Source organism: Haliotis rufescens, unplaced genomic scaffold (genome assembly GCF_023055435.1).
Source record: "Haliotis rufescens isolate VD_foot unplaced genomic scaffold, xgHalRufe1.0.p SCAF_7, whole genome shotgun sequence".
Lineage (NCBI taxonomy): Eukaryota > Metazoa > Mollusca > Gastropoda > Lepetellida > Haliotidae > Haliotis > Haliotis rufescens.
The window spans coordinates 41214849-41239806 of NW_025964361.1; the positions used below are offsets into that span (position 1 = coordinate 41214849).

At 41.7% G+C, this 24958-nt stretch overlaps 1 protein-coding gene across 2 annotated transcripts in view; it reads left to right on the forward strand.

Annotated features, from left to right (window-relative positions):
* LOC124132709 (leucine-rich repeat-containing protein 74A-like) overlaps window positions 1-24958 on the forward strand; it is a 141643-nt gene that overhangs the window by 106060 nt on the left and 10625 nt on the right. For both annotated transcript variants that reach the window (XM_048387782.1, XM_048387781.1), the window contains 5 exons: window positions 6503-6610; window positions 7073-7166; window positions 8247-8296; window positions 19317-19398; window positions 22696-22781. In XM_048387782.1, coding sequence (XP_048243739.1) covers window positions 6503-6610; window positions 7073-7166; window positions 8247-8296; window positions 19317-19398; window positions 22696-22781 — 420 coding nt within the window. The remainder of the gene's footprint in view (window positions 1-6502; window positions 6611-7072; window positions 7167-8246; window positions 8297-19316; window positions 19399-22695; window positions 22782-24958) is intronic.

Genomic DNA, 24958 nt, shown 5'->3' on the forward strand with positions numbered 1-24958 from the left:
CTGTTGGAGACGTGCCATTACTTGATTGTCTGTTGGAGACGTGCTATTACCTGATTGTCTGGTGGAGACGTGCCATTACCTGATTGTCTGGTGGAGACGTGCCATTACTTGATTGTCTGGTGGAGACGTGCTATTACTGGATTGTCTGTTGGAGACGTGCTATTACTGGATTGTCTTGTGGAGACGTGCTATTACTGGATTGTCTGTTGGAGACGTGCTATTACTGGATTGTCTGGTGGAGACGTGCAATTACTGGATTGTCTGGTGGAGACGTGCTATTACTGGATTGTCTGGTGGAGACGTGCCATTACTTGATTGTCTGGTGGAGACGTGCCATTACTTGATTGTCTGGTGGAGACGTGCTATTACTGGATTGTCTGATGGAGACGTGCCATTACCTGATTGTCTGGTGGAGACGTGCCATTACTTGATTGGCTGGTGGAGACGTGCCATTACTTGATTGTCTGGTGGAGACGTGCTATTACTGAATTGTCTGGTGGAGACGTGCTATTACTGGATTGTCTGGTAGAGACGTGCTATTACTGGATTGTCTGGTCCGAACTCGTGTTTTTGCAGGTCGCCGTCGTGTGGCGGGAGTGTTGCCAGTTACGGCGTCGGACGGCAGACAGGCACTTACCTTTTCATGTAAATTGTGAGGGTGGCGGATTCAGCCAAAGGAACGGGACATTCTTGCCCTTTTCGCGAACCCCTTGTGTCATCAGAGATTTTCAATTGTCCATTTGTGCGTTTTTCATTTCTGTCTTGCATTCAACGCTAAATTGAATATGTGTCGGCGGATGACCTTGACTGAATAGTCTCTGGAGTTGACGTTTTATATTTACCGTTTAAACACAATTATCTATTTACGTACTTGGGATGTTAGCAAACAGTTTATAGAATGTAGGTTTTACATACACATAAAGAGCTTATTTAAAGTAGTGAGTTGGGTTTAACGCCGCTTTTAACAGTATTCCAGTTTTATCGCGGCGTGTCAGCTTAATGTGGGAGGAAAGCCCGAAGTGATGCAGGTCTCAGACGTTTACCACTTCGGTGAAACCCACGAGCACGGGTATGGTGCTGACAAACCTAGAAACATAATCGGAGCGCACCGGGATTCGAACCCACAATCATATGTTTCTGGCGTGCCCAAGGGACGCAACTCTGCACAGCGAATCGCTAGAGCCTTATACGACTGGGCCACCCGTGCCCCCCTTATTTAAAATAGTTACTAAGTAGTTATTTTAATATTTATCAGACGGAGTTATTAATTTTTATTTATTTTTAATATTTGAAGTTGAATTGAAAATGCTTCCCGTGATAAAACATAAGCGACAAAGCCCTTTCCATATCATCATGGGACAAAATGTGAAGTCCGTAAAACAATACTTACTAATTCGCTAGCTTACTGTTTATAATAACGTCTTGTTCACGTCATTGCATCATACCGAATTATGACATCAAAGTTGAATATCCACACGTATTATGAATCGTGCACTTCATCCATTAGTTGCTACAGACCACATTAATCGGCAGTTGAATCAGTTCCAAAGATTAAGATGAAATGGGTTGGCTGGGAGGAGAGCTCAGCTTGAATGAATTACCAAGTCATCGATGGGACAGTATTTCGACCAGTTTCTCTTTTTAGGGTCTGTAATTAACACATCGTGCTTTTTTCATTGCTGTAAATCGGCTACGTGTTCCTTGCATCTTCAAACCGGAACTACTTCATGCCCAGCATGCATTGCGAATCTGTCTTTAAAGAATTTTCCAATCTCGTAATTTGCTGAAGGCGTAATTACTAATTAAGATAAATATTGACTATCATGCTCTAAGTTAATCTTTGGACTTTGATTCAACGCTACATATATATCATTTCGGATATTATTGGATTGCCATGTACTGTGCATGTTTGTTGTCTGTGAGCCTGCTCCTCAGTTGCCTTTGTGTAATTGTATGAATATGTTGCCGTGTCTGTGTCGTTTCCGTGCCGCCGTGTCTGTGTCGTCGTGTCTGTGTCGTATCAGTGCCGCCGTGTCTGTGTCGTTTCCCTGTCGTCGTGTCTGTGTCGTGTCCGTGCCGCCGTGTCTGTGTCGTTTCCCTGTTGTCGTATCTGTGTCGTGTCCGTGTCGTTTTGACGGTGTCGTCGTGCCAATATCGTCCCCATGTCGTGGTTTCTCTGTTGTCATTTCAGTGTCGTTTTGTTCCTGTCCGAGTTAATGTCATGTCCATGCTGCCGTGTCGTATTGTCGGTGTCGTAGCGACTTTGCCCTTGTGCCTGTATCTTATTTGTGTCGTCGTGTCGGTGTCGTAACGCTTTTGTCATTGTGTCTCAGTCGTCGTGTCGGTGCTGTCGTGCCAAAATCGTCCCCATGTCGTGGTGTCTGTGCCTGTATGTGTTAATGTCATGCCCATGTTCCCGTGACATATGGGCACAATGTACTAAACCTATTTCCGTTATGTGATTTAAATATTTATAAAAGCTACACACTCTACAATATTACTAAACGTAAATTATTGCACGTCTTTTGTCTGTTCATACATCCGGTGTTGGCGGGTGGGCTGGATTGTCTGGGACACATTCTGATTACAATTTAATTTGCAAGGGAAATAGCCTGCAATGCTCATTTGTGAAACGTAAAATGGTCTCTTATCAATGCTCTACTTATTTAGATAACAACGAAGGGCATATTTAATTTCAAATTAAACAGCTGTGCCTCAACCGTCAACAGTATATTGATCCAAGATAATGAAATCATTATGAGTCATGGCAAACTGTGGATAGACAAGCCTCAACATGACATTATATCGGACACTCCGTCTGCTCGGAGAGTTACCCCCCCATATGTAAATAGCACAATGCCCAGGTGTGTAGAAGGGGTGAGTATCCAATGGATTGGAGGGGTCATTTAGGTTTCACTTTGTTATCGGCTGTCTATGCCAAGGCTGCCACTGTCCGAGAGAGAGGTGAGGTAAAATGGGGTTTAACGGCGTGCTTGCGTGCGAGCGAGATTGTACCAGTCCGGACTGATGCCGATTTATAGTACTAGCACACTGAGATACCATGCCGCAGTTTAACATGAATACCCCACACAGACACAGTATGCTGACTCCGAGCCGATCAGTCCTTGTTTTAGCCCCTTAATGCCGAGCGCCAGACAGGGTAACAACAAGTACAATCTTTTAACGTCTTTTGTTATGACGTGGTCGGGGATCGAACCCCGGACATTCCGCTCTCCGGGCAGACGCTCTACCACTAGACCACGGAGGCGGTCCCAGGTGAAAGGCCAACTGGAGGATCTTCAATAACGAAAGAGTCAACATATTTCATGGAACCACAACCTATTTTAGCCGGGTATCCAATGTCTATTGTCCAACTATGTTTTACAACCCAAAGCTATTCTGTTTTTACTAGCATTTGTTAACATATTTTTCAAAATATCAAATGCTTGGTCCCTTGAGGTCAGAGGGGTGGTCAAGTGGTTAAAGTTTTTGCCGATGATCCGGGTTCGATACTAACATCGGCACAGTGTGTGAAGTTTACTCACTGAATATCAAGATATATACCCTTGTGAATAAAAGCGACAAAATTCAGCCCATAATTATGAGAAATATTTTGCTTTTAGCAGATATTTCTCATAATCATGGGCTCAATTTCCACTGTCCAGGATACTAGAACGCTATTCGTAGCTCTGCAAGCGGATTTTGAAATCAATATTACCCTGTCCCCTCTCCTCATCAACAGGTGTCTATAATGCTAGCTATAAAACGCATGTACGCAGTAACAAGGCTTATTATCCCGTACTGTGTGCAGTGTTAAAAAAACCTAAGGCTTCATAATAGGCATATCGTATGACGGTCGTCAGATTGGGGAGTCGTCATGGTGATGTCATACGTCAGATTCAAACCTATTAACCAAAGAGACACGATTAGGCACTATATTAATGCATTAATGCATGTTGCCGTCAATAATTAAATATGATGTACTTAACACCTGCTAGGCTAAGAAATTCGATTTACTTTAAGTTTGTGTTCGTAACATCTTACAGATTGCAGACACACCCAGACTAGAAGCAAAACACCTTTTTTTCCAAAATGAATTGATAAGATAAATTATGAAAATGTTTTAGTTCTCACTTGTGTGTTACGAATGCAATAACAAACTTTTGATTGCAATGTTTCAAATTATTATTTTTGATTTTGTTTGGGTACATGCTTTTAAAGGTACATTCAAAACGTCGACGATTTGTTAACAGTTATCAGTCTTGATACCGAAACAGACTCTATAGAGCGTAAAAAGGCAAAATAGTCATGAAAGTTATGCGCATGGATCACTAAACATTAAATATGACACCAGGTGTTTGCAAAGGTTAAGTATGTCCTGCTGTGCCGGTAGAACTGGCCACGCACATATTTGTATTTATAATAGTAAATTTCAGTGAGAGAGTGAGTGAGTAAGTATGGTTTTACGCCGCTTTTATCAATATTCCAGCAATATCACGGCGGGGGACACACGAAATGAGCTTAAATTTCAATGAGGAAGGAAAGGTGAAAACAACATGGTGAGGTGAGGTGAAATGGGGTTTAACGTCGCGTCCAAGATTATTGCACTTATATAGCGACGTGCATGCACGTGTATGTGTGTGTGTGTGTGGCTGCTTGTACTAGTCCGGACTGATGCCGATTTATAGTGCTAGCTCACTGAGATACCATGCCGCAGTTTAACATGAATACCCCACTCAGACACAGTATACTGACTCCGAGCCGACCAGTCCTTGTTTTAGCCCCTTAATGCCGAGCGCCAGACAGGGTAACAACAAGTACCATCTTTTAACGTCTTTTTGTATGACGCGGCCCGGGATCGAACCCTGGACCTTCCGCTCTCCGGGCGGACGCTCTACCACAAGACCACGGAGGCGGTCGAAAACAACATGGGATAGCCTTGTGCATCAGGCATTTATCCCATTTTATTAGCTTACTTGACTGATAGCTCGGGCGGCGTCCGGCGTCAGCCCTGTACTCTGAGGATGTAGTCCTCTTCCTTTAATGACAGGGGCGGTCGGGTAGCCAAGTGGTAAAAGCGTTCGCTCATCACGCCGAAGACCCGGGTTCGAATCCCGACATGGGTACTATGTGTGAAGCCCATTTCTGGTGTCCCCCGCCGTGATATTGCTGGAATATTGCTAAAAGCGGCGTAAAACCAAACTCACTCACTCACTCACACTTTAATGACATATTTTGTCCAGATCTAGAGAATTTAATGTTAGACGAAGTTTTAATCCTTAGTATATATGTAGAAGGTATTGGAATATCAATGCTGACAATTACTTTTTTAAATGTCATTGTTGACATTTGAAACTATAGACATCATATCCAGGTGAGCTACAGTGTCCTTGCACTATAAAAATGTACACGAAGACTGACCCAGTCTATCATACACAGAGCTCTTTCTACCAAACGACCAGGGTTCTAAGGTTGAACAGTCGTGTTGGGACTTGACTGGCACTCTATTGCTTGTTTCAAATTATTAGATGATTTAATGGGTCGGGTGGTTTACTTCAGTGACTTGACTGCGTTTCATCTAAGTCTGGGTCGGGTGGGTCCTGAGTAGGACCCGGGTACCCGGACCCGTGGTTAGTCATATGATATATTGTTTAATGACAAAAACCCACTGTAGCTCAGTGGTTATACATGTACTACAAGCTGCTAATGTTCGCATTTCTTTCTGACGATGCACCCATTCCTTTTGACTTGTATATTTGTTAGTAAAGATAAAGCTTCAGTCAACTTAAGTGACCGCATGATCTGATTGTTTGATACATGTATCTAAATAGTTTTAGCCAGGGCTGCGGTAAAACAATTACCAATCAGACATGTTGTTCCCAACTCTTGAGACTTGCAGTGGGTACCCGGGTAGGGTCGGGTACCCGGGTAGTAAATTTGGACTCATCCCAGCCCTAGTGTCATCGTACCCCAACATCGTGGAATGTTGTTCATAATATCGGGGCGGTCGGGTAGCCTAGTGGTTAAAGCGTTCGCTCGACACGCCGAAGACCCGGGTTCGATTCCCGACATGGGTACAATGTGTGAAGCCCATTTCTGGTGTCCCCCGCCGTGATATTGCTGGAATATTGCTAAAAGCGGCGTAAAACCATACTCATTCATTCATTCATTCATAATATCAATCGCTGGTTTATTTGGGTCAGACTCCATAATTTCATAATATGAATATACAAGTTACTCATTCAAAATCATATGACAAATTGTGAAAACAGCCCCTGTTGGCCACGCTCGTCATCAAAGATAATTTATGATCTTTCTAGTTTGACTGGAGGCTGAAATATTTGACATTTCAAACATGTATCTGAAATTAATGGGTGTAACCTTTTGGGATTTATGTAATAATTAATATAAGCGTCGACAAGATTATAAAACTTTATTTTTCATTCCTAAAGGCATAAACTAATTTCAGTAACGATTAATATTTCGTAAATTTTTGTTTTAGCAAAACAACACCGTCCATACGCTTGATCTCCATGGCAACGAGATTGGAATTGCCGGGCTGAAGTATGTCGTTGAAATGTTGCAAGAGAACCGATCTATTATAGACCTGGTAAGTATATCTAAATGTTTATTCAAAAATTATGAAATCATAACTTTAGTGAGGCGTGGGGTGTTTCATGGCGTAATTTAATATATTGGTCCAAGGGGTGTTCCTTTTCATCCTCCCGAATGAGGAATTATTCTGGTAAAATTGGGTTTCTTATAATGGACTGTCACCCCGCACCATTAATATTGCTCAAACCCGAAGCATCTTCATCTAGTATAGCCCAGTGGATAGTGCGTTCGTTTGTGACGCAAAAGGTCTTCGGTTTGAATCCCGGTTGAGCAAACTGTTTCAAGTTTTCTCACCTCACTGCTACGGCTGAGGACTCCAACCTCGGTTTGTTGTCATGGTTACGTGGTGTCTGCTTCTGTGACACTTCTTTCATATTCATAGCAGACAAGCAATTTTGTTTTCTTACGTAAAATATCGTATATTTTCAAAATGAACCTATTTTCATTTTCATTACAGAACCTATCGTTCACTGCCTTAAGAGACGGTGGCGCAGAAATTATCGCCAACTCTCTTGTCCGTAACACGTCCATTGTTAAGCTCAACATATCGGGTAAGTTGATTCGTAGAGTGAGTGAGTGGTTTTACGCGGTTGTTAGCAATCTTCCAGTAATATCATGGCACGGGACAACAGAAATCGGCCTCACACATTGTACCCATGTGTAGACTCGAACCTGGGTCGTTGAAGTTACGCGACCGCCTCTGTAGTCTAGTGGTAGAGCGTCCGCCCGGAGAGCGGAAGGTCCGGGGTTCGACCCCCGGCCGCGTCATACCAAAAGACGTTAAAAGATGGTACTTGTTGTTACCCTGTCTGGCGCTCGGCATTGAGGGGCTAAAACAAGGACTGGTCGGCTCGGAGTCAGTATACTGTGTCTGAGTGGGGTATTCATGTTAAACTGCGGCATGGTATCTCAGTGAGCTAGCACTATAAATCGGCATCAGTCCGGACTAGGACAAGCAGCCACACAAACACATACACGTACATGTACATGCACGTCGCTATATGAGTGCAATAATCTTGGACGTGACGTTAAACCCCATTTCACCTCACCTCACCGTTGGCGTCACGAGCGAACGATTTAACCACAAGGCTTCCCACCGTCCCTTGACTCGAAGACTTGAAGATGATTCACTGGTGTCGGTATGCAGTACATACTTCCCAGGGTACAACGCGCGCACTGCACAGACAAATACAGTTTAAAGAACGTCCACGTGATCAACTATACACACACTCAACGACCACATCTTTACTTACATTTGACAAAGCGACAATGATTAACGTCTACATACGCACGTCACATGTTCATACAGCTAGACACGATGTGACTGCGATGTCAGACATTCACATGTGACCGCCTCCGTGGTCTAGTGGTAGAGCGTCCACCCGGAGAGCGGAAGGTCGGGGCTCGATCCCCAGCCGCGTCATACGTAACACCCCGATACACGTGTAACGTGAATTACAAATGATGCCACAAAGCACTCTTTCATCGGATACAAGAAATATGTTTTTGTTATCTATCCACAAAATCATAAAACCTGATTTGCTTTCTAACTAATAATCCATCCTTCGTATTGTTTTTCATAAAACACCCAATGCCTATACCTTGTTACTAATGGTGACGTATTTTTCCAGGAAACGATTTCCAAGAGAATGATGCGTACTTCATCAGTGAAATGGTTCAGGTAAGACTCGATGTCCCCCTCCCCCCACATCCCATCGATCTGACTCTATATGTGCAATAAATACTGTGCATACATGGCTAACTCCATGATCAATGTTTCACCTGCCGCACAAGACACGAGAAGAAAAAAATATATTAATATGCTTCTTCGAACATCAGCTATGAAAATAATTGACTATATGACAGAAAACATTTTTTGTTTCTCCGTCTTTCAGTTTGGGAAATCGATGTGATCACCATGGGTTTTATGTAATCTAAATTAGGTTTTGTTTGTAAGTGTGGCACAGGCGAATCATGCGTCAATGTGGTTAGAGTTACCTACCCATGGTTAATTCTAAAACCTTACGCTAAGGTCAAAACGAGAAACGAACTAATAATTGGATTTTTTTAAAGATCACCGATATAACGAACGCTGGCGATTATAAAAAATTTCCGAAGTAATGAACGTCGATGTGTCGAATATTTGGTAAGGTCGTAATAGATTATCCGATTTCTATCCCTGGGCGCTTTAAACCAAACTCCCCGCCTCGTATTGCCCTCGAGCTACTGCAGACGGAGATGGGTAGATGCTTTGAACATAGTTTTCAAAAGAACTATTTTTACAAAAATCCTTACATCACTATTTGAAATATTTAGAGAAAAATCCGAAAAGCATAGTCCTATCACATTGGCTCTATATGGACACCTATGTACTAACGCCTTAACAATTCACTGTGTCCAAATGTGTCCCGTAGGCGTGTATGGAAGTTACGATCATGGGTTCGAATCCCAACTATGCCCCAATTATGTTTCTAGGTCTGTCAGCACCATAGCCGTGTTCGTGCGTTTCACCAATGTGGTAAACGTCTAAGACCTGCATCCCACATCCTACCGTCACGTCGTGATATGACTGACCTGTTTAAAGCGGTGTTAGAACCAAACTCATTCACTATTGTTCTCAATGCGTTTCCATTACATTGTACATTCATTAACGGATTTGAAAAGTGCTTATTTATAAGAAAGAATATTGCTGCAAATATTGACCCTGTTGGTCGTCATGGTCAGGGCCCAAAAGAGGTCGGCGTTTAGGCCCTTGGTCTCTTTCATCCCGCATTTAGCTCTCCATCCTCGAGGGGCGGTCGGGTAGCCTAGTGGTTAAAGCGTTCGCTCGTCACGCCGAACACCCGGGTTCGGTTCCGACATAGGTACAATGTGTGAAGCTCATTTCTGGTGTTCCCCGCCGTGATATTGCTGGAATATTGCTAAAAGCGACGTAAAACCATACTCACCCACTCTCCATCCTCGATTAATCAGAGTATCATATCCCCATTCTATTTTCATAAATAATATCATATATCCATTATAGTTTGATAACAATATTTCTCATAATATAATGAAGATATAATACAGTGGAAATTCGAAGATGAGGCTGTCATGATAGATGTAACCGAAAAACTGTTTAAAGCGGCTTTGAGGCCTAGCACTTATTTAGGTATTAGATATGAACTTATGTAATACGCTCAATTCAACAACAGCTATCCAATAAGTTTGTATCTTGCTTTGTTGAGAGAATTCTTTGTTGAACGTGGGAAGTAAGTGACATGGGTTTAGCGCCGCTTTGAATAGCATTTCCGTTATATCATGACGTTAAGCGTGGAGATGAAAGTAGTGGAGTTCTTCATCGCTTATCTATATTATGTTCAAATTTCCAATCCGGGAATACAACGCCATAATGGCCGATTCAGCCCGTGGGTATATTGGGTTTCTAATTGGCTTTGATACTTAGCATTAACCGTTAATGATCGTGTTACGAGATGTTTATTATATCACTTCTCCTTGGTTACAGCGTTGTGGCACATAAAAGGGAACCTCTTTCGTAACCATGGAAACTAAAGCTATTTTCTCTGTTTATGGCTTAAGTGTGTAATAATATAGACTTGCTTACCCATGGTGCGAACATCACAACAGGAAAAAAAATTAAAAAAATTACTCGTTACAATCTCATTTTCGTTTTGTATGATTGTAATTTCTCAACGTTTGATCTTGTGAAAGGTGAGGTGAAAAAATGACGAAATCTAGGGGTTTGTAAAAACTACCTTTTTATGCTAGGTGGTGGAGGTGCGTTTTTCTATGCACGATTAACTCCCGCACTTACGACTTGCGTTTTGCAATTAGGCAAAGTAAGGAAGTTTGGTTATCCCTGCTTTGAACAGCATGTCAGTACATCACGGCGCGTCAGATTGATGTGGGAGGAAAGGCAGAGTGATGTAAGACGTTCACTTTCGTGAAACACAGATATGGTGCCGACAAACCAAGAAACACAATCAAAATGATCTAGGATTCGAAACACAGATATGGTGCCGACAACCCAAGAAACACAATCAGAACGATCTAGGATTCGAACCCTCGGTCACAGGTGTGTGGCAAGGCTGAGGGGCTCTCCACGGCGAATTGCGTCGCCTTAGACTCCCATCCTGTTTCCCTTTGAGCTGCGGTCGCTTGACATACTTGTCCTGAGCCACAAATGTATCTGACATCATTTGCCACGATTATGTTGTAAGGTATCGGCGACAGGTTAAATCGTACGACGGGTGGCCGAGTGGAGTAGGGAAACAAGAAATATATGTGTCCGGATCCGCATGTTCAAATCCCCATTATGATCAGTTTTGAGGTTTCACCAAATGTTGAGCGTCTATGACCTGAGCCCATTTTCGGCCGTAAGATAACTGTCACATTGTTTGAAAGGGTGTGTGCCAATGGTGCCAATTTTTTCTACAACCTCACGCTGAAGTGTCTTCAGTTGATTAATTGCCACACCATGACTACTGTTATATTTTAAAGGGCAATGACTATTGCATCATCCCGTGAAAAAGAGAATACACATTGATGTGTATGCCACTGTACCAAATTAATTAAAAATAATGAACATGTTCTATATTATTATCCCATTTAGACCCAACATTTTTACATGTACACCCATAGTTAAAAAACACTAGGTTGAAATTAATCAAATATTTTCCAAATTTTTTAGATCGATCTTTTATGTCATTATGTAATCAGAAAACAAAATTAATTCTAAATAAATGGTTTTTCATGTGAATAAAATGCAGAGGCCAAATATCAGAACAAATGACACACCCTATCATTAAACACCATTATTACGGATCAAAAGTGTTTGTTTTTTCTAGTTATTATACTGGGTGTTCAATAATTCCGCTAAACCGACCATATAACAAAAGGAGAAAACGGAGCAAAATCGGCGACATTTGCGTCATCAAATTTGCCCCCCAAAAAAGATGCTAACGATATATCATTAACTTGGTCGTTTAATTCCATGTATTCTTTATACGATTTCGTGACGATAGCGAGCTGACACGAAATATTAACGTGTATATCACTGTTGAAAATGGGGTGTGTGTCATTGTTTACATTTCACCGATGTGACGACGATTTTCGAGTCTCGAAACAGCTTAAATAATGTTTTCCTTCACTAAAAGTAACAATTGACGTTATTCTCGTGACGTATACATTGCAGCAGCATTATACAAATCCAGGGAACCAGGCTGTTACAACCAGGGGATGTTGGCATATTTAATTTAAACGGCCGAGAAAAAGAAAGCATACACTAAAAACAATCTTGAAAATTGTTTTTGACCAAAACCTTAAAAACGTTATCAAAACGTTACTAGGCTGAAAGGTGTCTAGCCGGGAGAGCCACATTTCAGAAATGGCTATTGCCGGGAGAGCCACATTTTCAGCTGAGTGCATTTCAACTATTCTAGCGGGTAATTTATTAATCCGATTACCGATACCTTTAAATGAGTGTCCCACATTTACTGCAGACATTGTATTTTGTGATGGTACATTTTATGCCTGTCCCAAGTTGTTTGATCAGATTTATTGTTTACATGCTGAGGTGTTTGGCCATATGTTTCCATTAGTTTACTGTTTGTTGTCCAATCGAACAAAAGAGTGTTATGTCAACATGTTTCAGTACCTATGCGATTTTGCTAGTAGAGGAGGTCTAGAGTTTGCCCCACTTACAATTCAGTTGGAATTTGAACGTGCAGCTCACAATGCCGTGACTGATGTATTTCCTGGGACATTAGTTAGAGGGTGTTTCTTTCACTTCACCCAATGTATCTGGAGGAGGGTGCAGAACGAAGGTCTGGTGATGGACTATAAGGAAGATGAGGAGGTGAAGAAGCTGGTGAGAAGAGCTGCTGCCCTCCCTCTAGTGCCTCGTGACAAAGTGGATAATGTGTGGCTTGATGCCATTGCTGACTCTCCTGCTGGCCCTAAAGTGACTGCCTTCATGGACTACATGACAACCAGTTGGGTTCAAGGAGGGGCCTTCATGCCAGAGATTTGGAACCATTTCGAAAACCAAGGCCACCGTACCAACAATCACCTGGAAGGGTGGCACAACAAGATAAAGAAACTTACGAAGAAGTGCCACCCGAACATCTACGAGGTAGTGAAGCTATTTCAGCGAGAGCAGTCACTCAAAGAGGTTGCAGTCCTGAGAGTCTCTCACCAGTGGTCAGAACCTTCACGAAGAAAGAAGTAAAAGGCAATAGATGCACGTATTGCGTCCCTCAAGATCCAGCTCCTGAACCAACACCTGAGTGAGATGGAATATGCTGACCACGTTGGCGACCTCCTTCATCTGCAGTAATGACATTAAATCCATTATGATATTCATATGCTATTCATATTCATCAATGTAAAGTTTTGATGAATATGTTATCCTTGTTTTGTTATATACGGTAACCTGTTAGAATCACAAAGCATGTTTTGACAGCATAGCCGCGAGAGCCACATTATACAATCACGCAACCATAACCATTGCCGCGAGAGCCACATCAATTTGGGCTATCTATTTTCGAAATGTGGCTTTGCCGGCCTGTAACCGGCTGAAAACAGTCGCCGCAGCACTGCAAACTTATGGTCCAAAACACAACAATTATCAAAAATTTTAATACATCTCCATCGAATAACCATTTCTTGTTTGTTTCATTTTAAGCCACCATGAAACATGGGTGTATACTTGACTTTGCCCGGCAGTGTGTGTCAATATTCGACGGTTATCACCTCTTCATGAACGTCATTGGACTATGTACCACTTCGTTATAACCGGTATTGGACTATGTACCAATTCGTTATAACCGGTATTGGATTATGTACCACTACGTTATATCCGGTATTAGACTATGTACCACTTCGTTATAACTGGTATTGGACTATGTACCACTTCGTTATATCCGGTATTAGACTATGTACCACTTCGTTATAACCGGTATTGGACTATGTACCACTTCGTTATAACCGGTATTGGACTATGTACCACTTCGTTATAACCGGTATTGGACTATGTACCACTTTCTTATAACCGGAATTGGACTATGTACCACTTCGTTATAACCGGTATTGGACTATGTACCACTTCGTTATAACCGGTATTGGATTATGTACATGTACCACTTCGTTATAACCGGTATTGGACTATGTACTACTTCGTTATAACCGGTATTGGACTATGTACCACTTCCTTATAACCGGTATTGGACTATGTACCACTTCCTTATAACCGGTATTGGACTATGTACCACTTCGCTGTAGTGGTGTTGGACCATGTCATACTTCGTTATAAGTGGTGTTGGACTATGTTACCAGTAAGTGAGTGAGTTGGGTTTTACGCCACTTTTAGCAATATTCCAGCAATATCACAGAGGGGACATCAGAAATGGGCTTCACACATTGTACCCATGTGTGGAATGGAACCCGGGTCTTCGGCGTGACGAACTGACGTTTTAACCACTAGGCTACCCCAACGCCTCGGACTATCTAGCACTTCGTAATAACCGGTATTGACTATGTATCACTTCGGTTTAACCGACACACCATATATCACACCATTGTCGCCGACATTTACGACGATTGTTTCCACACAACAATCACGATATGCCTGCAACGTCTTTCAGCGTCATCAGCGTCGTCAGCTTTAGGCTGCGGTTTAACTGATGTGTAACACGAGTCTGCCATCTATCGATCTAGGGGGTCTAACAGACACTGTCTATGTCAAAACGGCTTTCAAAATGTCACTCAGCAAGTCGAGATTATTTTATGAAGAACTCAAATCTGGAAGATAATTGTTGGGTTCCATCGTCTCCCACGGACTGTGTAGAATTAGCTTTGTCCGTGAAAAGTGTGACTACCTCTCCAGTTTCCTTATTTTCTGATCCCAATGGCGGACATACATCACTGAAATAGGATATGCTTGTAATTACAGTATTATTCCAAATACCAGAATGTTCACAAAGATAATTATTTATCCCGTTTTTGCATATAAATGAAAGAACGCTAATCATAATTTAGAATATGATCTCAGCGATTTCCTATCTCCCCATATGAAAAACAATGCCCGTTATATTAGAACTTGTCGTGATAATAGTAGTTCAGTTCTTGGTTGAAATATGTTGTAATTTATACTACTGGTCATACAAATAGTCTCACTTATTGAAATAGTTGACAGCTGGTGGGAAGCCCATAATATGCCACAATTTAACAAAATAGAATTTGACCTCCAGGTGAAAATAATTTAAATTCTTTCCAGCCATAAACTCTGATATGTTTCACGCTATTTTGTGTCGTCAGCCGCATACAACTTCAGACAGATACACCGGAACAGTTTTATCATGAAATATTAAACAAAACAAAACTGATTAACTGTTACAACACATGTTTCGTTAAACAAAAAAATAATTAATATGCTGTTGAAACTGGACAGATGCAGATGTTATACTCACAACCTTTTTTTAATTTTTTGTTGATGGTCTATGTTCAAAAACTATGTACGACTACTTTAATACAGTGATATGATAATAGTGAACGCATATCTATAAAGGGCAAAGAATGTTTTAAGCGAAAATAGCCCCTGTTAAGGTATCCTACCCTGTCTATTCTTTCTCTTGTGATGTGTGTTATTGTAAGCGAATTATTTCAAATGAGTTTAGCATCGGGCAATCAAAGTTGTTATAACTTGTTCCGAAAGAATTCACTTTATGTGAATTAAATACTTTTATCACACAACACCATAAATAATTCATCCGTAGTGGAAACAATACAAGCGTGTCCACTTGCCTATATCATAATTAAAACTAGACTTTAATATGTGTAGGCTTTTGGACAGCCTTGTTCACGCTTAGGACACCAAGGATGGACCTGTAACACATTGTACCTATGTGCAAAATCGAACCCGGGTTTTCACCGTGATAAGCAAACACTTTAACCAACCGACAACCTCATCGCCCCATTCAAGATAGAGTGAGTGAGTGAATATGGTTTTACGCCGTTTTCAGCAATTTGTCAGCAATATAACGTTGTACCATGTGGGGAATGGAACCCGGGTATTCGGAGAGACAAGCGAACGCTTTAACCACTAGGCTACCCTATAGTCCACACTAGTTGGAACAAGTAGGGACATGATGTCGTGTAAAATTCTCTTTGACGTTATGATGATTATACAATAATTGCCTTTCCGCATGTAAATGAAGCAAAATGCTCTGGGGTTAAGACTATCATAATAAGCAATGTCTTTTGGAATTAAGACCGACAACGTCCCTAGCAATAGCCTCTAGCTCTGTAATGATTATCATGTACTTCGGCGACGTCCCTTGAGATTCGAAAGCATCTTTGGACGATCTGGTTTTCCATTGCAGTCGAACGGCGCGGTTGGATTGCACACTCAACCAGATCGTCCAAAGTTGCTTTCGAATCTCAGCATGCACTTACTTCACTTATCAACTTGGAAATGATACCAATGTGAAAAAACGCTTTTCTATTTTGTGTTATTTCCAATATGACTGGGATAACGGGTGGCCCAGTCGTCTAAGCCGCCGCAATTCGCTGCGCTGAGTTGCGTATCCGATGGGTTCCAGAAACCTATGATCGTGGGTTCGTATTCGAGATTCGGCCTTTTCATGCTGTTGGGAAGTTTCCAGGTTCCACAATACCCGTGCTTGTGGCTTTCACCAAAGTGGCCATCCTCTTAAAAGACTTTGTGCTTTCCTCCACTTCAAACAGACACGCCGTGACATAACTGAAATGCAAAGCAGCGCTTAACAAAACTCACTCACTCACTCACTCTGTTATACTGCATGGAAATGAAACACTACACCAGAGCGTCACGACAACTGAATCAGAGGTAGGTCCTCTGTAATTGTTAGGCTGAAGTCACGCACACACTGGTCTCTTTGAAGACCCTCCACAATCAATAAAGGTCAACGATGCTCAAGGAAACAGAAAGTGATGGTAGTGGCACTATTTTCCTTTGGCACTTGATATCTCCGATCCCTCCTCTAGAGTCCAGGGTAATTACCCCGTAGTTAGTGTTATTAAACTCAACCAAAGCGACACGACTCTGAAGAGATACGTTACAAGATGAAGAACTTTGTTTATCGGTCCGCTGGCGATGCTGGCCTCTGGTCTGGAAGTGATGTGGCATAAGACGAATCCGACTAAACACTTGTTGTTTGCCGTCGCGATACAATATCCATTCACACTCAAAAGACTTGTTCGTGGTAGGTTTTTAATTTAAAAGTTGTGTGATAGTAAATATTGCCAATGAATGTTGGTATGACTGTTTCAGTTTACGTGTGTACGGTGAAACCAAGCTGACATAATTCGATTTATTCGTACTTCGATAATGCCAATTTTACTCCTAAAGTGTCGATAAGGATTCTGCCGCGACCATGAAGCTACATGTTCATCTTCTTATGCATATATCGCGTTGTAATAATGTTATATAAAAGTGTTTAACTCTATATGTAAATAATGAGCACTCATATAGAATTTACTCTCTCGATTCACGAGGAATAGGGGCGATGTGGTAGCCCAGCGGTTAAAGTGTTCGTTCGTTACGCGGAAGGCCCGGGTTTTATTCTCCACATGGGTACAATTTATTAAGCCAATTTCTGGTGTCCCGCGCCGTGATGTTGCTGGAATATTGCTAAAAGCGACGTAAAATCCAACTCACTCACAGTTATGCCCCTTTGGCATGCCAAAAACTTATGTTCTTTGGTACGAATCCTGGTCCGCCCCAATTATGTTTCTTGATTTGTCAGCACCATACCCGTGCTCGTGGGTTTCACCAAAGTGGTAAACGTCTAAGACAGGCATCACTTTGGAGGACGTTTCTCCCAGATTAGGCTGACGCACCGTGCTATAGCTGGAATACTGTTGATCGCGGCGGTAAAAAACCTCACTGACAATGATAATAACAAGCAGTTCGTGTGTGATATTGAAACATTTCGACGTCTCCACGTGACAAATTAACTACAATCTATATTTCTAAATGTAATCAATTGCCCAAGCTGAACTTCTGTCCACGAACAATGTTCCTTTACACTTTTCCATCCCCTCAGGGTGGTTCTCTGTCGGTGTCTATTTGTAATGATTGTTAACGTTCAGGAACCTTGACTCTTGGGACTCGCGACCACCGATAATAGCTCCAACAATTCCCGGCACTCCGACACCTACACCATTGACTACGTCCAACTCCGTCGCATGAACTTCTCACCTGTTCCCAGGAGACATCCACGACTTGACGGATAACCAATTTTTATCATTACAAAGTTAAGTGCCCCTACGCTGCCGGTCCGTCTTTTCACGAACAAACATTCTAACGTTGACGGTCAGTGTGATCTTAAACTGTCAGGCGGTGCTTAGTAATAAACAGTGTATGTTCAACCATAGAAATGCCACACGAGATATACAAATGCCTATACACAGTCGTGGAGCGTTAGAACCAGTTGATCATGTTTGGCGCGCCAGAAAGGACATTGCCTGATCATAGATTCGCGTGACTGTAGCTGATCTGAACTTCTGACCTACAGGATGATAGCTGAATTATCACTGATGATATACAGGGGCAGTCGTGTACTGCTGACCTCTCCTGAGCCCTGCACACCATCTTATACCCACTCAGCGACCAATACGATACTTGATGGGGTAATTAACTAGAGTATTGTACTACCGTTAGTCTTCTCAAGCAAGGTGAACAAACACTCGATGGTAGCGTTGTGTTACAACTCTGTCCAAAGGTATAGTTCAGTCCATTGTTGTTTTCTTGCCCCTTCTTGGTGGCCAGTGGCATTTTGACCTTGGTGTATTCTAACCTTCACAATGACCAGTGATCCAGATTCCTTACACTGCACTTGGTGGACGTACTGAATATTACTAAAGTCTCAAATATAGCTGTGTGATTAAACAAATACCCATATGAATTATCGGACTCGTGAAGACCCGGGGTAGGATAGGTCTTCAGCAAACCCATGCTTACCATAAAAGGCGACTGTGCTTGTTGTAAGAGGCGACTAACGGGATCGGGTGGTCAGGCTCGCTGTCTTGGTTGATGCATGTCATCGTATCCCAATTGCGTGGATTGAAGCCCATGATGTCAATCACTGGATTGTCTGGTCGAGACTCGATTATTTACAGACCGCCGTCATATAGCTGGAATATTGCTGAATGCGGCGTTAAACAACTATCCCAGGTGTGAATTATCGCGGTCCTGTCGAACACAGTCCTTACATATTTCACTTAGACGCATACTCTAAGATCGAGGGGCGGTTTTGTAGGCTAGCGTTCAAAGCGTTAGCTCGTCACGGCGAAGCCCCGTGTTCAATTTCCGACATAGGTACAATGTGTAAAGTCCATTTCCGGTGTCCTCCGCCGTGATATTGCTGGAATATTGCTAAAAGCGGCGTAAAACCCAACTCACCCAACCCAAGATCGAACCTAGTTAATAATATGTTAACGTGAGAAGCACGACTCGCCATTTCTCTTGTCCTGTAATGACAACGGCCGGTGGCCAAGAAGGGGATTTCCATTCACTGGCGAAAGATGTTCTCTACACAATGAGGTTTGTTTGCATTGAGAAAAAAGCTAAATTTCAAGTGACGATTTAAGTATATGTATCCGAATTAACGGGGTGTCTCAGGTTGTTAATTTTAAAATATATTGTGAACACTCTGTTTCAGAAATCCAAGACCCTTCGGGAACTTAACCTCAGTCACAACTGTTTCCGGGAAAATGGTGGTATTTTCATTGGCAAAGCCATAGGTAAGCAAACGCTATACTTGGAATACCATGACTGTCTAATTAATGCCGGGCATAATACAGTAGACACCAATGTTTGATGGTGGCTTGTAATGAAACAAACAAAAAACGGTTATTCGATTGTTACGTATTTAATACGGGCATCGTAGCTGTGTTTGGAATTTAAGGGTTTTGTCGCTTGTAATTAAGTTGGAGGTGTTTCGGTGTTTTCAGGAGTTAAATACGGTAACCAATGGGGTTGCCCGGTGGTGAAATGGTTGGTTTGTTGTACCGAAAATCCAGGTTCGATTCTCAACATAAAGTTCCAAAATCCATCCTTGGTGTCCTGTGTCGTGAGAATTCTGTAATAAATTTGTATATATATTCGCTCACTCCATGGAAAGACAAAATTAATTTTCTGGGCATAAACTACTAAATTACACTCACAATAAATTATCTTCATCTCTTAAAAGAACACATACATTGTACGTCATGATTAATCATGAACGTTTTTGGTTTCAAATTCCATTTATCATCGCTTTTAAACCAATCCGATTACGCGCATAGTACATTTGGTTTACAATAGCAACTGATGTTCAAATACGACATTTCTTTGCTCAACAAAGATCTTAAACTCTGTAATCAGATTAAAATGACCCCAGCATGTTGACACGGAATCCAACCTTTATTAACAAGCATACAATCACAGCCAGAATAGAAATAATCATTTTGAATGTTTGTCAAGAAAATATCACACATGCTCCAAATAATGTCATATAAATTGATCATGTGAAAAACGGTGGTGTGCTCATAAGCCTGAGGGCTAGAAATAAATAGCTTTATTCAGAGACCCATGGCTTTATTACTCTGATGTTGGAGAGGTTATTCAATTTCACAGTTAGTATGGTGCATCAGCGTAGAAGCGTTCCCATTGTACAGAATCCTGCTGGCAAATTCACTTTCCTTAAATTTGTCGCTTTGAATCAACTATCTGGGGACAAAATGGGTCCAATTAGGTGTTGTGTATTGAAATCCTAATTATGATCGATGAATCGTGATTCTACAACACGCATAATGTTAATGATTCAAAAACATTTTAGGAAAATCCCTAACTGATTCATCTTAATGTGACTGAGGACATTTCTCTGATCATAAAAAGGTGCTTTAGTGAAAATATTTAATTCTACAATTTCAATTTTGTTTTATTTTTGATTATGTTTTTGGTTTCAAATGATATCGTCGCATCGTTCAATTCAATATAATTATTTTTTCTTGCGATTAATTGTTTTGTCGCTTCCATTAATGTTGACACATGTTAGAGAATCCATTTTTAATATCTCCGTGAAATTTCTAAATAAAGTCTCTTAAAGAAGAATAATTTTGCAAAATTGAAGTACCGGATATCTCATTATTTGAATCCCTGAAAACATCATCTGTAGTTAATGAGCATTGTTTTTCAGCGAAGGTAGTTAAATCAAAGCAAGATATCACTGATTATGAAATGGGAATCCGGCGAAAGCCAATTACATTTTAATATACTTTTTGTGTGGATCTCATCACATGACTTACGTGAAGACAGATAGTACAGGGCGCCCCCTTAAACACGTGAACAAGTTACCCCATGCGTATGATGGGGCTTTAATGAGACCTTGAATAAAACACAGTTCTAAGATATGCATGACTTTGTATCTGCATTGAATTTCTCAACGTAACTGGTGATAAAAAATCTTGAAGTTTTTCCTGTATAATGTTGGAATATTCTCATAATAATCTTACGGTTATTTCTCCTCCGTATATATCTTTGTAACTGTCGATGGGCGGATGAGGAGGCTAGTAAATGCAAGACGTCAATGCCAGATAATAACCAGTCTCGATTATCAGCCAAAACAGATTCCACTGGGCGTAAAGTGAGTGAGTGACGCAATTCCACCCACGACTCGTCCACAGACGGCGGAACAATATGGAAAATTATAGACACACATACATCATTCATTTTCAGTACATTCTCAAAGTCTCAAGCCGAACCATATAATCCCCTGTAGCTGCTTGTCAAGGGGGTGATATTGAAAGTTAAACCATTTATGACTTCAAGATACACTTTAGGTATATGTACCATAATTTGCAATAACATTTATGGAAATGTTTAATCCTTACCCTAAGGACCAAGGAGGTAATATATTCTTCAGTGCCAGCTGCCCCTGTTTGCCTGTTGATAAAATATTTAAGAGTTGACACTTACAGGTGACAGTTATATAATTCTAACTTGACTAGGGCAGGGCGTGTTGATGTACGACTCTCTTACAATCTTAAGAGCTTCTTGTGTCATCGATAACATGCTTGTATATTGACATGAGTATATATGGCCTCCTTGTAATTGTTGGCGTAATGCTCTGCTATTCAAAATGTACAAGGGCCATATAAATTCAGGTTTTAGGTGAGTCCAAGGGGCACACCATGGCTTGACTTTAAACAGACGGAAAGGGTCACTTTACAGCGTGCCATGGCGGACACTAATATTGCCTGCAGGGGCTGATCCCATAAGGGGCGAGGAGACACTAACGCCACATCCTGTTCAAGAATCATGCTTGCCGTAAAAGGCGACTATGCTCGTCGTAAAAGGCGACTAACGGGATCGGGTTGTCAGGCTCGCTGACTTGGTTTATGTATGGTCATCGATCCCAATTGCGTGGATCGATGCTCGTGATATCAATCACTGGATTGTCTGGTCCAGACTCGATTATTTACAGACCGCCGTTATATAGCTGGAATGTTGCTGAGTGTGGCGTTAAACAACAAGCCAACCAACCAACCTGTTCAAGAATAGAATGTTTCCATATGCATTCTTTTATTCTCAATTATGAAGAAAACCTCGTGTCTGTCGTCATGGTAACATGGATATCGTATGTATAATATTGCCATGTTGGAAGAGACCAGGCGGTTTGGTTGTCATGGAAACACGTGTTGTCATTCAATGTTTTATGGCGGTATTGTGTTCAAGAATAACGTAGTGTCTGTCTCACAGCTGTCTGTCTAGCCCCATGTAGATCCCGGTTAGAACTGTTATCCAGCAACCCATGCTTGTCGTAATAGGCGTCGCAAGAGGAAATTAATGGGCGATTAACTGTTAATCTGTCTGGCATGACACATTAACTATGGTAACGTGAAAGAATCGGGTGTTTTTAAAAAAAATTCTTTGAATAGCTATAGTATAGCTTGAATATTGTTGTCTGCAGCTTAAAAAAATACTGGATAATGTGCGCGTGTAGCGAAACTTGTAATTGAATGTTTATGTCAAATAGTCTCTCAGTGGTCTACTTTCAGCTGTGAACGCTTCCCTGAAGAGTCTCGACCTAAGCTGGAACCATCTCCGTCTGAAAGGAGCTGTGGCAATATGTCAGGGGCTACAGGTAAGTTCCACAATTCGTTCGCGTCGGTTCAATAACTAACAGGCGACGGCCAAAACAATAAATATATCAAATCATCATTTCCGGTTAAACGTGCGCATGCGCACCACGTAAGGTCCTTTATTACGACTGTGAATAAACATCTAGACCTCGAATTTTGTTTATGAGACCATCGCACTAGCGTTATAAAACAAGCGCAAGGCTGATAAACACATCACGCATTAAAATGACTGGCGAAAAGCCTTTGGGAACGTGTAACGATTTAATGTTAGATTTTTTCATAACCTGCACTGGGAGAAAATTGTAACAACCAATCTTGTGATATCGACATTATCATGCATTGTCCGTTGTATCGATCCCTCGGTAGAACCTTAAGAAAACCCAATGGCCCGTTTTATTATTTCACAGCTTATTGAGTGAGACATTATGTTCGTTCGTGTCAAACTTGGCGATTCCTCGGCACCAGTATGTTTGATAAAACATTGCATGAGATCGTCAAACAACAGAGGCAAGCTATCTAAACACAAACCATTACTGATTTGTTGGTATTACCGGTGCATACAGTTTAAATAAAGTCTATATCTTCCGTTTATATGTCACGTACTTTAAGTTAAAGGAGATCTTCGGTGTTTTCAGATCTAATATACCACACTTAATTGTCGCGATGCAACAGAAAATAAATATTTTGGTGAATAGGGTCCGTATCAAAGATTTCTCTTTCTTTTAATGTATTGTTTTAAGCTAAAGGCAATCTGTTAACGTCAACTGAAAGGTAAGTGATTGTGCTTTTAGTAATTACATGATGCAAAATGATAATCACATAAATTGCAATTGTGAGGATTCCAAAACGGATATTTTGCTAAATTGGCGAAGCCAAGGAGGTGAGGTGAAGTGAATTGGGCTTAACGTCGCGTCCAAGATTAGTGCACTTATATAGCGACGTGCATGTACGTGTGTGTGTGTTTGTGTGGCTGCTTGTACTAGTCCGGACTGATGCCGATTTATAGTGCTAGCTCACAGAGATACCACAGTTTAACATGAATACCCCACTCAGACACAGTATACTGACTCCGAGCCGACCAGTCCTTGTTTTAGCCCCTTAATGCCGAGCGCTAGACAGGGTAACAACATGTACCATCTTTTAACGTCTTTTGGTATGACGCTGTCGGGGATCGAACCCCGGACCTTCCGCTCTCCGGGCTGACGCTCTACCACTAGACCACGGAGGCGGTCGCGAAGCCAATGACCTCTGGACTGCCAGAATATTTTAGGACTGGAATTAGGAACACATGAAGACATGAAACAATAGTTTTCACATCCTCGAGCATCCAGCGTATTTTATCTCCATTCTACTTTTTATTTATACCTCAATCCATTCGCGCCCCTGCTTGCATTTGAGCCTGATTCGAAAGAAGACGCTAAAAATATTCAACACACTGTGCCATTTATATAGTGGTCTGTAAAATACAGATACTTGTACTTGTTTGGGTTGAGTCCCATCCGAGATTCGAACCCACACTGCCAGAGTGAGGCACCTAATCGCCAGCACACAAAGTCAGCGATCCAACACACTCAGCCACCGAGGCTTCCACCAAAATGAAAGTCCGACAACTGGTGTTCTAGATCACATACTTTGTGTACCCCTCTGACAAGTGTAAATTGGCACGGCTCCCATGGCCGAAAGCTATGAACCGTACTTGTTTGGATTGAGTCCCATCCGAGATTCGAACCCACACTGTAAGTGTGAGGCACCTCATCGCCAGCACACTTAAGTCAGCGAGCTAACCCACTCAGCCACCGAGGCTTCCACCAAAACAGAGGTCCTACAACTGGGTTGTTTGTTTGTTTGTTGTTTAACGCCGCACAAAGCAATACTCCCGCTATATAACGGCGATCTGTAAATAATCGAGTCTGGACCAGACAATCCAGTGATTGACATCATGAGCATTGATCCACGCAATTGGGATACGATGACATGCATCAACCAAATCAGCGAGCCTGACCACCCGATCCCGGTAGTCACCTCTTACGACAAGCATAGTCGCCTTTTACGGCAAGCATGGGTTGCTGAAGACCTATTCTACCCCGTACTCGTCCGGACTGAGGTACCATGCTGCAGCTTGATGCTCATGATGTCAATCACTGGATTGTCTGGTCCAGACTCGATTATTTACAGACCG